Source organism: Tilletiopsis washingtonensis (assembly GCF_003144115.1).
Source record: "Tilletiopsis washingtonensis strain MCA 4186 unplaced genomic scaffold FA09scaffold_3, whole genome shotgun sequence".
NCBI lineage: Eukaryota > Fungi > Basidiomycota > Exobasidiomycetes > Entylomatales > Tilletiopsis > Tilletiopsis washingtonensis.
The window spans coordinates 331124-343577 of NW_020312000.1; the positions used below are offsets into that span (position 1 = coordinate 331124).

The window sequence follows — 12454 nt, forward strand, 5'->3', positions numbered from 1 at the left end:
CACGGACCGTGTGCCCCGCGCGTCAGCCCACCACATCAGCCGCAAGTCTGGCCACAGACGCTCGGTCGCTTCGCTCGGACCGTCAGAGCGCCCGCCCCGCAGCAGTGCTCGTCCTGGCGCAGGGACCAAGCGCAACAGTGCCGCGCGCCTAGACGGGACCAGGCGCAGACGGCAAAGGCAGCCCTGCAGTCAGTGTCTCCTGCAGCGGTCAGAGATCGAGCATGACGCCGCCGTGCCCGATCGAGGCGCTCGAGCCATTCGAGGCCTTCTCGGCGTGCGTGGACCTGCACCTGCATCTGTGCGCCGCTGCAGCGCTGATGCCGAGTCTGTCCACAGCGCACTGGCCGAGCTGTCCCGCTTGGCCGAGGCACGCTTCACGACGCCCACGCCGCGCGAGCAGCCCTTCGTGGCACCGGCTGCGGCACTGGACCGTGCGCTGGTAGTGCTGCCCGATGAGCTGCCCGAGCACGGCCTCGGTCTGAGCCGCACGACTCGTGTGCTGCTCGACGACGTCGCGCCGGCACTCAATCCGGGCCAGGCCGGCTCGCGCTACTTTGGCTTCGTGACGGTGAGGCAGCTGCGACCGCTCGCCTTCGCCGATGGCTGATGTCGTTGCCAGGGCGGTGTGCTGCCGTCGGCGGCCGTGGCGGACCAGCTGGTGACCATACTCGACGCTAACGTGCAAGTGCATCTGCCCGTGAGTGCGGGAGCTCCAAGGGTGACCCCTCTTTTGGCTGATCCGCCCGCAGACAGAGACCGTAGCTACGCTCGTCGAGGTGCACGCCTTGAAGCTCACGCTCTCGCTGCTCTCGCTCCCTGTTCAGCGCTGGACGGGTACTGTGACCACCGGCGCCACGTCATCGAATGTCCTGGCGCTGGCATGCGGGCGTGATGCCGTGCTCAAGCGCGCGATGGCAGCACGAGGCCATGCGGACTGGGACATGGCGGAGGACGGCCTGGCCGATGCGCCTGCCGTGACGGTGTACGTTGCGCTGCCGCACGCCAGCATCAAGAAGGCCGCGGCAATCGTAGGCATCGGGCGGGCTCGAGTCGTCGACTTGGGCCAGCGCGTCAGCGTCGCCGACTCTGCCACGGCCGAACAGCTGGCCCGCGCAAGGGCCGCAGCACTGGACTTCGACCTGGACGCGCTCGAGGTTCGGCTCGCGGCGGACTCAGCAGCAAAGCAGGGCGCCATCGTCGTCGTCGGCATGTCAGAGGTCAACACGGGCGCACTCGCCGCCCAGACGCCTGCTCTTCGACAGCTCTGCGACCGCTATGGCGCCTGGCTGCACATTGACGCAGCATTTGGCGCATTTGCTAGCCTCGTGCCCGGCTTCGAATGGGTGGCAGAGCATCTCAACCTCGCCGACTCAATCACTTCGGATGCGCACAAGCAGCTCAATGTGAGGCATGCTCAGCTCAACACCACCGCATCGATGCTGACTGCTCGCTCTAGGTGCCCTACGACTGCGGCCTCTTGTTCGTGCAGCGTCACTCGCCGACCGCACATCACTCGCCTCTCGACGAGCTCTGTGGGCCGGGTCGTGGCTCTGCCCCAGCATATCTTGCAGCGCCGCCGAAGGAAGAGGGAGAGGGCAGCACAGACCCCGTGCTGGCGGCACGTCGCGAGTACCTTGGCGCACTGCCGAGTCCTCTCTTCCGCAACATCGTGCGTGCAACTCCGCTGCTGTGACTGCACTGCCTCTGACGACTCCAGCAGGAGAACTCACGGCGCTTCCGTGCCCTGCCGCTTTACGCCGTGCTGCTTTCGCAGGGGCGAGAAGGCTTCCGCGAGCTTGTGCTAGTGAGTAATCCGCGCCGCGGCTGCCTGCCAACGCTCACTGACAGGATTGTGCAGCGAAACGTGGCATTTGCGCGCCGTCTTGAGGCCTGGCTGCGTGCCGAGCCGTGCTTCGACGTGCTCACGCCGCAGTGCGACGCACCCAAGCCGGACGTGAGCGGCCCACAGCCGTGGTGCGGCGCATGGGGCTACACCATCGTGCTGTTCGCGGCCTCTTCGGAGGCGCCGACTTGCTTCAGAGGCGAAGGTGGCGGCGCGAGACTGGCGCAGGCCATCAAGGATACGCAGCTCGTCTACATGTCGGCCACTGTGTGGGGCGGCCAAAGAGCCGTGCGTGCTGCCATCAGGTGAGCCGCGGAGTCTGTGGTCCCGCGTGGCGTCGCTGACGACGTGTGCTACAGCAACTGGAGCACCGGCACTGGGTCCGAGGACCTAGACTTCACCGTCACGACCGAGGCTCTGCGCACAGTCATGCGCAAAGCTGCCAGCTCCGCCGTTGCGTGACGCTTGCTTCTCTCGCTCCAGCCAGCCGCGCTTACAATCGTCACGAGCTCGAATTCAGGGTACATCAGGCTCATACGGAGCGCGAAAAGTAGAGAGAGGAGTAGGGCGTAGGGTGGAGGCACAGGCGTGACAGTCGGAGGCGCAATATAGAGTCTCGCAGGGCGAACGGACGTGAAAGAGCGTTGAGGCCAATGCAGCGCGCGATAGAGCACGCCGCACAAAGAAAGAGAGCCGCGGCGGGAGGGAGTGTTCGGAATCGTCGTCGGGAAAGTACAGGGACGGAAGTACAGACGGGGCGAGACACAGGGTACTAGAGGTCCGAGAGCGCTGCGGAAGGCTGGCCATGATGGGCGTGTAGGTCGTTGAGACCGGAGAGAGGTCTGCGAGACGCTGTGCAGGTGCGAGGCGCACGGCTGCTACAGGAACCAGGCGCTGATGCTGGCGACACCCTGCGACACGATCTGCTGCGCGACATCGAGGTTGCCGCCGGCCATCCAGGCGAGGGCGCCGGCACCAATGGCACCGGCCGATGCCAGCGCGCCGGCCGTCGTGGCCACGGGCCGCCGGCGGACGACGCCAGCACCGCGCCGCACCGAGCGCACGACGGCGTTGCTTGCCGGTGCCTCCTCTGCGTCGTCGTCGGCGAGCGGGTCCAGGTCGGCAGTGGGCCGCTGGTTGGTCGCGCGGCGCTTGCGGCCGCTGCTCGACTCCACACTGGCAGCTGCCTGCGCCTGCACACCGGCGGCGAGCGCCTGGGAGGCCTTGATCTCGGCCTCGATTTGCTCGGGCGTGAGCGCGCTGCCGCCAACGGCGAGCTGCTCGACCTTGACGCTGCCATCGGCGTCGGTGGTGGTGCGCGTGCGCGTCACAGTCGGGCTGGCCTCGCCCGCCGTCGTGGTGACCGTCTGCGTCTCCTCCACCTTGCGCGCGCGCTTGGCGCTGCTCGGCGCGCTCGACGACGCGCCCGTGGGCGTCGAGACCGAGTCGTGCTTGCTCGGTGTGAGCAGCAGCGTGCCGTTCTCGTTTTGGGCGGCGCGCGCCTCCACCAGCGGCTTCACGAAGCGCAGCAGGCCGTACTCGGCAGCCACGTGGATGGCGTCAGCGCACGGGATCCACGTGCCCTGCAGGCGCACGCCGGTGCTGCCGGTGCCGTGCGACTCCGTCTCGAGCTCCTCTGGCGTCTGCTTCTTCGGGCGGCCGGGCTTGCGCTTAGCGGGCGAGTTGCTGGCACGCGCCGAACCACCATTGGCGCGCTCGACGTCGTAGCGAGACTCCAGGTAAGCCATCTCAGCCTTCTCCTCGGCGCTGCTCGCGTACGGGAACGCGATGCGGAACATGGACGAGGCTGCGAGCGCGTTGGTGTCGAAGCTAACGAGTGGGAGTGCGAGTCAGCTTTGTGATCTTCCGAAGTGCGCTCGAAGCTGAGGTGCGAGTGCCGGGACCATTTTCCTCGTTGCTAGCACAGAGCGGTAGAGGCGGCGCTGGCGGTCCACGCAACAGCGGATGCCTCCTTCGAGCGCCAGTGCGGCACAGAAAGCGGCAGTCAAGGCGGTGCCTTCTCGCGCCCTCGACTGCAGCTGGCCCGCAGCACTGCACCTGTCCATCGCATGCGTCTCAAAATTCTCTCCCTGCTTCCTATCTGCTCAACCTGCCGCGAGCTCCTCCACTTGCGCGCGCGCGCATTGCACCGATGCATCCGCGTGCGCGATCCGTGCCTGTCCATTCACGCTCCCGCTTCCTGCACTCTGGCGCTGCCTCTCTTCGCGACACGCACCGCTTGAGGAGGAATGCGTGGTCTGTGCCGTTGACAGTGGGCAGCTTCACGCGGCCAATGATGATGTTCCTGGCAGAGCGGCGATGAGCGATGCGCCGCAGCGGGCTGACGCGTGGATGGGCCCACTCACTTTGCATCCCTGCGGATGACCTGCAGCTTGACGGGCACGCCCTCGGCGGGCAGCACGGGGTTCTGCTTCTCGGGCAGCTGCGGGCGCGCCGGGTCGGCGGCGGCAGCGACGGCAGCCTCGGCAGCCTTGAGCTCCGAGGCGGCGCTGGCAGCGGCAGCCTTGCTGGCACGCGCGCGCGCCGGCGACTTTGTGGGCGTGGCGCTGCCGAGGCCGGCGGCCGCGCTGGCGCTGGCGGGCAGCGAGGGCTTGCTGTTGCTGCGCGTCGACTTGGTCGAGGCTGCCGAGACGTTGGAGGCGACGGACGACGAGCGGGCGCGGCGCGCGGGCGTGGAGCGGCGCGACGTGGAGGGCATGCTGGGCGAGGGGTACGTGGAGGAGAGGCAGGCAGCAGCGGCGGCGGCGACGCGTCGGCGCAGGCGAGATGAGGCACGCGCGGCGGCGGGGGCTGGCTGGCAGCGAGGACGGGCAAGAGCGAGCGAGGGACACGCGCAGACGGCGAGCAGGGGGCCGGGACAGGAACGGGAGATGGAGGCGCTGAAGATGGCGGCGCTCGCCGTCGGCGCAGCGACGGCATGCCACTCCACGCAGACACTTTCGCGCACGTCGCGCAGCGCCGCCTCGAGCAGCGGGGACGCGTTGCTCTCGCGCTGCGCCACGGCCGAGGCAACACATGCGCAGATGCCGCCCCCGCCGGCGGCCTGCCCGGTGACGATCTACGCATGCCCGACGCCACGTGGCAGCGCGTCGAGCCCGCTCCCACGCCCAAGGGACGGGCCACGCCATGTGCGCGGGAGTCGCTCGCGTAGTCTTGTCCTCGCTCGCGGCCCGCTGCTCCAGAACGCAGCTGCCTTCGACGAACGGGCGGCGGCTTTGACAGCCAAGGCGGCATCGCAGCATGCAGAGATGAGGGCATGCTGCACAGCACAGCGCTAGACGTCGCGAGGACGAGCTGCATCTGAGACAGGAGGCGAGCCGGGCCTTGCTGCAGCTGCAGGATGCAGTAAGAGTGCTGATGCTGACCACGCCTCGCCGGCAGGGGCTGGCGGCGTGCCTGCATCGCGGCGCCGGCTGCCGCGTAGCCCCGCCGCCGCCGGCCGTTCCCTCGCTCGCATCACCGTGACGGCGGCGGCGCGCACTCACGCCGCGCGCGCCCGTCACACGCTCCCCTCCCTCCCAACCGTCACGCTCCCCGCCCCGCTCCCACGCACCCCGCGCCGCGCCCCCGCGCGCCGCCCGTCCGCGCCTCACCGCCGAGACCACCGCTCACCGCTCGTCCACCACCGACTGCGCCGCTCGCTCGCTGCCAGCGCCGCACGCCGCTCCGTGCCGCACTCACACTCGCACCCGCTCGAGCTGCCCGCGCCGCTCGCGCACCACTCGGGGTGAGCCTGCCGCCGCTGCGCCCTTATCGGCGCCCACACTGACCTCTCGTGCAGGCGTCTCTCAGAGACCCCCGCAGCCGCTCTGCCGCGCCTCTAGCGCACACCCTTCTCCAGTCCTTTGGGCACGCCAGCCAAGCGTGTTCAGCTCCTCCGCCACCCTCTCACCCACTCCGCCGCCTCTCTGAGACGAGTCCTGGCGCCCTCCACGCGCTGGTCCTCTCCTCAAAGTACCCCTCCTTCTCTCTCTCTCGCTCCTCTCTCCTCGCTCTCCGTCTCCGCCGCGTTCTCGCCTCGCTTCCGTCTCGCTTCGTCTCGCCGCCTGCTTCCCGCTCCGCCCGCCTGCCCGCCGACCCTGCCGCGCCAGTCCGACGCGTCGCGCACGCATCGCTGCCTCCGCTGCCGATTCTCTCTTCTTCTCTGGCCTTAGTCTTGCCTCGATACCTTCTTTGATACCTCGTGAGTCGTCAATCGCACACCAGAAGATGTTCGGGGCATGGCATGGCCCATGCGTCGGCGCGCGCGACGCGTCAGGGGGGCGGCAAGGCGGCGCACGTTCGCTGAGGCTGTGCGCCGCGCCGGCCCTGCAGCCCGCAACGCGCGCGCGTAGTCTGCTATCCGCCTGGCAGCAGCCTCCAATGCACGCTCCTGTCGAGCCCAATGCTCACACACACAGCGTGCAGTGTAGCACAATGAAGTTCCTCGACTACCCCGAGCTCGAGCTCATCTCGCGCGACCTCTGCTTCGAGTCGGCCGAGTGCCGCGTCAACACGCGCCTCGAGGCCTACTCGTGCAAGGCCATCAACCGCGACAAGAAGCTCTTCAAGACGCTCGAGAGCGCCTACGTGCGCTCGGCGTCGACGTCGCCGCCGTCGTACCTCGAGGAGCACCTGGCGTCACCGTTCGGCAAGCTCGACCAGCCGGCGGCGCGCAAGACCCTCTGGCTGCTCATCTCGACGCTCAACGGCGCCTTCCCGGACCATGAGTTCGCGGAGGTCAACCCGGCCGACTTCCGCCGCGAGCGCAGTGCTGCCAGCGTGCTCAACAGTCTGAGCACGACGCTGTACTCGCTGCGCAGCGGCGGAGGTGCGCCGCGCTCCTTCTCCTCGTTCCCGAGCTCGTACGACGAGCGCGCTGCCACCGCTGCTGTCGCGGCCGGAGGTGCCGTCTCGCACCCGAAGCTGGGTCCGATTCTCGACGACATCATGTGCATCTCCGAGTGCGAAGTGTACACCTACCACCCGGACGTCGACTCGGACCCGCACGCGTCAGCCGACCCGGAGGAGGGCTACGGTGCCGATGACTCGTGGACGGAAGACGACGTCGCGGAGGCTGGTACCGATAGTGATGCCGTAATGAGCACTTCCGACACGCCGCGCGCACACGACGACGACACACCGATGTTCGACGAGGACATGTACGAAGGCGGCCTCGACTACTCGCGCGGCGGCGGCGCCAGCTCCAGCAGTGGCCCGTCAGAGGACGGCCCACGCACGCCACGCACGCCACGCGGCTCGTACTTCTCGAGCAGCTGGGGCGCCAGCAGCGCCGAAGACGAGGCGGAGGACGACGACGATGATGACACGGGTGGCTTGCTCTGGGCCACGTACGTCTTCTTCTACAACCGCAAGCTCAAGCGCATTCTCTTTGTCGACGTCTGGTCGCGCCGTCAGACGGCGCCGCGCGCGCGCCCGATCACGCAGCACCAGCCAATGAGCTCGTACCTGCCTCCGGCGCTGCAGCAGCCGTCGCAAAGCGGCACGCTGGGCGCCGTCAAGGTGGCGCACATCGACCTCACTGGCGGCGACTCATCGCCAAGCACGCCGCTGCAGAGCCCGGCCAAGCGCGCCATGAGCCGCACCAACAGCCGCAAGCGCCGCGCACCCTCCGGTTCGCCGGCGCCCAGCTCGCTCTCGCCCTTCCCGCACGCCAGTCCGCAAGCTCAGAGCGCCGCCGACGCCGAAGAGCGCCGCCTGGCCCTCGCCAGTGCCTCGGCTGCGCCGCGCTTGGCCAGCTCTCTGGCGCGCGGCGCCATGCGCAGCCTCGATGCAGCCGTCCTGAGCGCCAGTGCGCCCGCCAGCGGCACTGCCAGCCCCGTGTCTCTCGCCGGCACACCCGACAAGGCAGACCGCGCCGCTGCTCCGAAGCGCGTCCGCGTCTGAGCCTTCTCTACTCGAGGCATATATCTCTACTTCCCGGCATACCCGCTTTGCTCCTCGGCCGCCGTCTCCTCTAGTCTGGCGCGGACGCTCCGCACCCCTCGTCGGGCGGCCGACACGCACACGCGCGCTCGCCTCAGGTTGTATCATGGTCACGGCATCTTCTCTCTGCTCCATGCGCAGCAGCCTGTCGCAGGCGACACCTTCATCTCGGGGCCCTCACGTCGAGTTCGCAGCTCGTGCTCTGCCGCTCCGTCCGCCTCCTGCCTCTCCCTGCTGGCCAGTGCACGCTTCCGATGCTATTCCACTGTGTATTGCCGCCCTCCTCATGTACCATTCTGCTGCATCCGTGCTCCATGCTTCCTGACTCCTCGCTCCGATGCCCGCTCGTCTCTCGTGTACATACATTGCCTACCTCGCTGCGCTCGCTAACGCATGTTGTGCACCTCTCCCGCGTGATGACGGGCCGAGCGAGGCGGCGGCGCCACTTGCGCGCACGTTTCCTCGCGCGCTAAACGAGCCGTCTGCCGAGCGGGCGCCTCTGTGCTGCGCTCCACATCGGCGTGCCATCGGGCCGCTCTGCACCTCAAAGGACGATGAGCCACGGGCCGCTCGCATCGTCATGCCCTCATCACTGCAGAGCCCGCTCGGTCTCCCGCTCGACGCCATGAACGGCCTCGCGCTGTACAATTCGAGCTTCGGCGGCATCTTCAAGTGCGGCGCAGAGCGGCTCGTCGTGACAGGAGGCGCTGACGCAGTGGCTTCTCTGCAGCAACTCGATTGCCGGCAATGCGCTGCAGTACAACTACTGCAAGGCGCACGGTGTAGAAGCCTCGAGCTATCGGCTGCCTCAACAGGCGCAGGAGCAAGGCGCAAAGCTGGTGGGGTGCGTGAAGGCCGGTTCTGTGAGGCTTCAGCTGGTCTGACGGAGCCTTCAAACAGCCTCATCTACGTCCAGCGGCATCAGAAGCGGACGCCAGACAACCTCGTTCCTGGTCGCGAGCGCGACTTAAATCCGGCGGCTGGCTGGGAGTGCAGCGACATTGACTATCTCAGCTTCGCCTCGCAGCCACAGCGCAATGCCTCGCGAGCCGCAGCTCACATCAACGCCGAGACTGTCATCGAGTCCTGGCACCCCTTCGCGCGCAGCATCTGGCCGGGCTCGTGTGATCAAGGAACGCTGACGCGGGGAGGACATGACGATGCTGTCGACCACGGCCGGTGAGCAGCTCAGCCGACGAGGTCGAGCCGCTGCAGCTCATGACATCGCGTAGTGCACTATGGTCCGTCTACGGTCCAAAAGGGCCCGCAGCCTTACTCTCGGAGCCAACCGAAGATGAGATCTACATTCGCACGTCACCCGCGCCCCGCACATACCAGGTGCGTCCTATGCGCTGCCCTTCCAGCCTTGCTGACATCCCGTTGATCAGGTGTCGGGCGGGCTACTGACCGGCATGGGCAGGAACGAGAGCCATGGAAGCTTTGCGGTGCACTCTCAGCCAAGCACGATTGTATGTTCTGATGGCTGGCTATCTGTCCATCGCTGACACTCTTCGTCGAAAGGACAACATTGTGCCGAGCTACTCCTGCTCGTACGCCAGTCAGCTTCGCACACAAGTGGGTCAGAGCTGTGGAATCTGAACGAGTGGCCCGCTTAGAGTACCATCTACGCAGATCGAGCAAGAGCAAGCATGGCGCGACCACCTGGACAGCATTCAGCCGCAGTTCAACACCATCAATCAGGCACTCGGCACAGGCAACATCTCGTCGTGGAATACCTGGATCGACCATGCCTTCGACTTCCTAGTGCGCGCTCCAGCTAGCCGAACAGTTTCGAAAAGCCGCTGATATTCGATTCCAGGCGTCTCGGCAGTGTCATGGCCACGAACTGCCGGCAGGCATCACGCAAGAGACGGCCGACGCCATGTATGAGGCAGGCACGTTCGAGTACAAGTGAGCACGTCTCGTTCGCGCATCGCTCTGCAGACACTGATGGCCGGCAGCTACATCTGGAATGTGTCACCTCGCGCCGACGATTATGTCAAGTACAGCTTCGGAGCCTTCGCGCTCGAGCTGGCACGAGCGCTTCAGAAGATCGAAGCGGGTAGCGCCAAGCGCGCGCAGCTCTTCATCGGCCATGATGGTGAGTAGCTGCGGCGTGCACTGTGCCGCTGACCGCTGAGCATCTGCTGCCAGGCACGATGGTTCGGCTGCTCAAGACGCTGGCGCAGAGCGGCACGATCCGCTGGCCGGCGCTGGGCTCCGAGGTCGTTGTGGAGGTCTGGCGGACCATGGATGCCCAGCACTTTGTCCGCATGCTGGCCTACGGGCAGGAGATGGTCACGCTGGCCTCTGGACTGCTGCGCGAGGATCAGACGAGCCCGAGCGTGCTGGACTGGACGCCGCTCGTGCGCGTTGTCGAGTACCTGTACGGCCGCGTGCCAGACGACCTCGTCGAGCGCTGCATCTCATGAGGGGTTAGTGAATGGATTGAGAGGCTCGCCCACCAGTGCGCGAGACATTAGGGGAGTCGGGGATGGAGAAGGAGAGAAGAAGGGAGGCGGCTCAAAGCTCCCGAGGGAGCTCAGCTGACAAAGACGGGCGCCGGGATATCGTCGTCCGTCGCGCCCTCGACGAGCGCCTCGGGCTTGAGGCTGAGGCGGTTCGACTTGGACTTGCTCGACCAGACGGAGCTCGCCGATGAGCGGCGGCGCAGCGAAGAGCCGATGGCCGAGAGAGAGGGCAGCGATGGCCGGCGCTGCACGACTCGGTGCTCGACCGGCGGCTTGTACGACGGCTCGGCCATGGTGTAGCGCGCCTTGTTGGTCTTGGTTGCGTTGAACGCAGGCAGCTCACAAACCTCGTCGTCGCTGTTGCGAACGAGACGGTGAGCTTGGCCACCTACTCCGCTGGCCCTGGTACTCACTCCGAGAAACTGACTCGCCGCACAGGCTCCGCCGGCTGGAGCAGGTAGTGGTACTCCGATGCTCGGATGCTGTTCCAGTGCCTGTGCTCACTTGCCGATCAGCACCGCAGCCCCGTCCACGGTCTCAGGCAGATGCTCACGTGTTGCGCTTGAGGATGCCCTTGCGCGGCGAGCCGCGCGAGTCGCGCGATTCGCCTGAGTCGCGCTGCTCGCTGCGCCGAGGACTTGTCTCCCACTCGTCCACCTCCTCGACACACTCGGGCGCATACGTCGGCTCGATGCCGCGGCGCGTCTTGGCCAGCGCCAGATCGCGGATCGTGCGATTGTTCAGGCGCTCGAAGGACAGGTCAAAGGAGCGGTGGTGCGCGCTGCGCATGCCAGGGTCAGCAGGGGTCAAAGCGAGCGTCTGCCGTGGCTGCTCACGGGCTGGGCAGTGCCAGACCCGGCGAAGGCGGCACGGCCTGGTGCGCGTAAGAGCCGTGGTGCGCGTGCGGCTGATGGTGGCCGTACGCCTGGTGGTGTCCATGCGAGTGCTTGTGGCCGTACGACTGCGGTAATCCGTAGCGCTGCTGGTGGCCGTGCGACTGATGGTGATCGAATTGGTGGCGAGCGAGTCTGTACGGCTGGTCAGTCGGCAGCCGAAGCGTACTGGCCGAAGTTCTACTCACGGACTGGCCGGATAGATCAGGCGAGGGCTCGGGACAATGATGCGCGGCGACGGCGGGGCGGTCCAGTGCGGCGACAGCGGCGCCGGAAAGTGGTGCGCGGCCGTCTGCGCCGGCTGGATCTTGAAGCTCATCAGCGTCTGCTGCAGGTGAGACGGCTTCATGATGGCGGACGAGCGGCGAGCGAGTGTGTGGGTGAGAAGAAGCAAGAAAGGGACTGCGGCCAGCCGCAGTGGAGAAAGCTAAGAAAAGCACGCGTCAGAGAGCGGCACGATGAGCGAAAGCAAAGGGAGGATGGAGCGAAAGGTCGGGGTCCGGAGCCGAGCAGCGTCGTCTTAAGGCAGCCGGTCGCTCTCTCGGCGCAATCTGCCTGATGGGCGCGGACGAGAGATCTGCTCGGCAGGAGGCGGCATTGCGCCCGTCAGTGACCCCTGAGGAACACGTGGGCGCGGCAGGCGCATCGAACGAAGCTCCTGGAAGGCAGCGCGTCTGCTGCCCTGCTCCTGGAGCGCAGGCGTTAAGGTACCATGAGCGCCACAGCGGGACCTGGATGTGCTGTGCTAGGTGCTTGGGCGCAAGAGCGAAGAGGAGCTCGTCCTTCGCAGCACGTCGTCCGTCTCGTGGAGCGCAGGTCGCCCTTGCGAGAGCACTTGCAACGTGGCGCACCCCTGTCTCATTGCGCCCACCGACGTGGACAACGCTTCGACTCATCAGGTACGCGAACTCTGTCGCCGAATGCTCGCTCAAGCGCCCACTTCCGCCCTATGTGCGCCGACGCGACATGCAAGAGCAGCCTTGGCTCAGGCACAACTCCTGACAGCCGCAAGGGATACCTTCGATGCCCTCGCAGCTCATGTGCCGCTCTCACGCCAGGAGCTGCGCTGAAGAGAGTAGTAAGAGTCGGCAGAGGAGCAGACATGGCGAGGAGCAGCGCGCAAGGTGCCTCCATGTCGTACCGTTCCTGCAGGAGCTGGCTGCAGCGAAGTTGCGAGCGTTCGATGAGAGTGCGCAGAACCCGAGGTGTGCCTGTTCTCGACCCGAGCGCGGGCGCATGTATGGCCCTGAGGCGATGTATTGGACGCATGCCGCGCCGAGGATGCGCTGAGCAGAGCGTGC

At 66.9% G+C, this 12454-nt stretch overlaps 5 protein-coding genes across 5 annotated transcripts; 3 read left to right on the forward strand and 2 right to left on the reverse strand.

Moving 5' to 3' along the window:
• The first annotated feature begins 28 nt into the window (after nt 1–28).
• Nucleotides 29–2494, forward strand: FA09DRAFT_327840 (PLP-dependent transferase). Its single transcript, XM_025741552.1, has 8 exons — nt 29–274; nt 337–568; nt 620–697; nt 750–1403; nt 1457–1669; nt 1721–1804; nt 1859–2148; nt 2203–2494. Exons 1-8 carry the CDS (start codon nt 222–224, stop codon nt 2303–2305), a joined length of 1707 nt encoding a protein of 568 aa, XP_025600683.1. The 5' UTR covers nt 29–221; the 3' UTR covers nt 2306–2494.
• On the reverse strand, nt 2335–4750 carry FA09DRAFT_342390 (hypothetical protein). Its single transcript, XM_025744545.1, has 3 exons — nt 4210–4750; nt 4080–4148; nt 2335–3673 (listed from the first exon to the last, which is right to left on the reverse strand). Exons 1-3 carry the CDS (start codon nt 4560–4562, stop codon nt 2722–2724), a joined length of 1374 nt encoding a protein of 457 aa, XP_025600684.1. The 5' UTR covers nt 4563–4750; the 3' UTR covers nt 2335–2721.
• A 1166-nt stretch (nt 4751–5916) lies between these two features.
• On the forward strand, nt 5917–7851 carry FA09DRAFT_185116 (Maf1-domain-containing protein). The gene is made up of 2 exons (XM_025739359.1): nt 5917–6047; nt 6272–7851. The coding sequence occupies exon 2, from the start codon at nt 6281–6283 to the stop codon at nt 7748–7750; it is 1470 nt and encodes a 489-aa protein (XP_025600685.1). The 5' UTR covers nt 5917–6047; nt 6272–6280; the 3' UTR covers nt 7751–7851.
• Nucleotides 7852–8306: 455 nt separating this feature from the next.
• On the forward strand, nt 8307–10490 carry FA09DRAFT_327843 (phosphoglycerate mutase-like protein). Its single transcript, XM_025741553.1, has 10 exons — nt 8307–8461; nt 8520–8633; nt 8690–8968; nt 9022–9127; nt 9178–9258; nt 9311–9364; nt 9422–9553; nt 9609–9700; nt 9751–9890; nt 9944–10490. Exons 1-10 carry the CDS (start codon nt 8370–8372, stop codon nt 10219–10221), a joined length of 1368 nt encoding a protein of 455 aa, XP_025600686.1. The 5' UTR covers nt 8307–8369; the 3' UTR covers nt 10222–10490.
• Nucleotides 10332–11472, reverse strand: FA09DRAFT_336543 (hypothetical protein; the record flags this gene model as incomplete). The annotated part of the gene is made up of 5 exons (XM_025743899.1): nt 10332–10617; nt 10674–10754; nt 10814–11041; nt 11097–11288; nt 11342–11472. The coding sequence occupies 5 exons, from the start codon at nt 11470–11472 to the stop codon at nt 10332–10334; spliced, it is 918 nt and encodes a 305-aa protein (XP_025600687.1).
• Nucleotides 11473–12454: the final 982 nt, after the last annotated feature.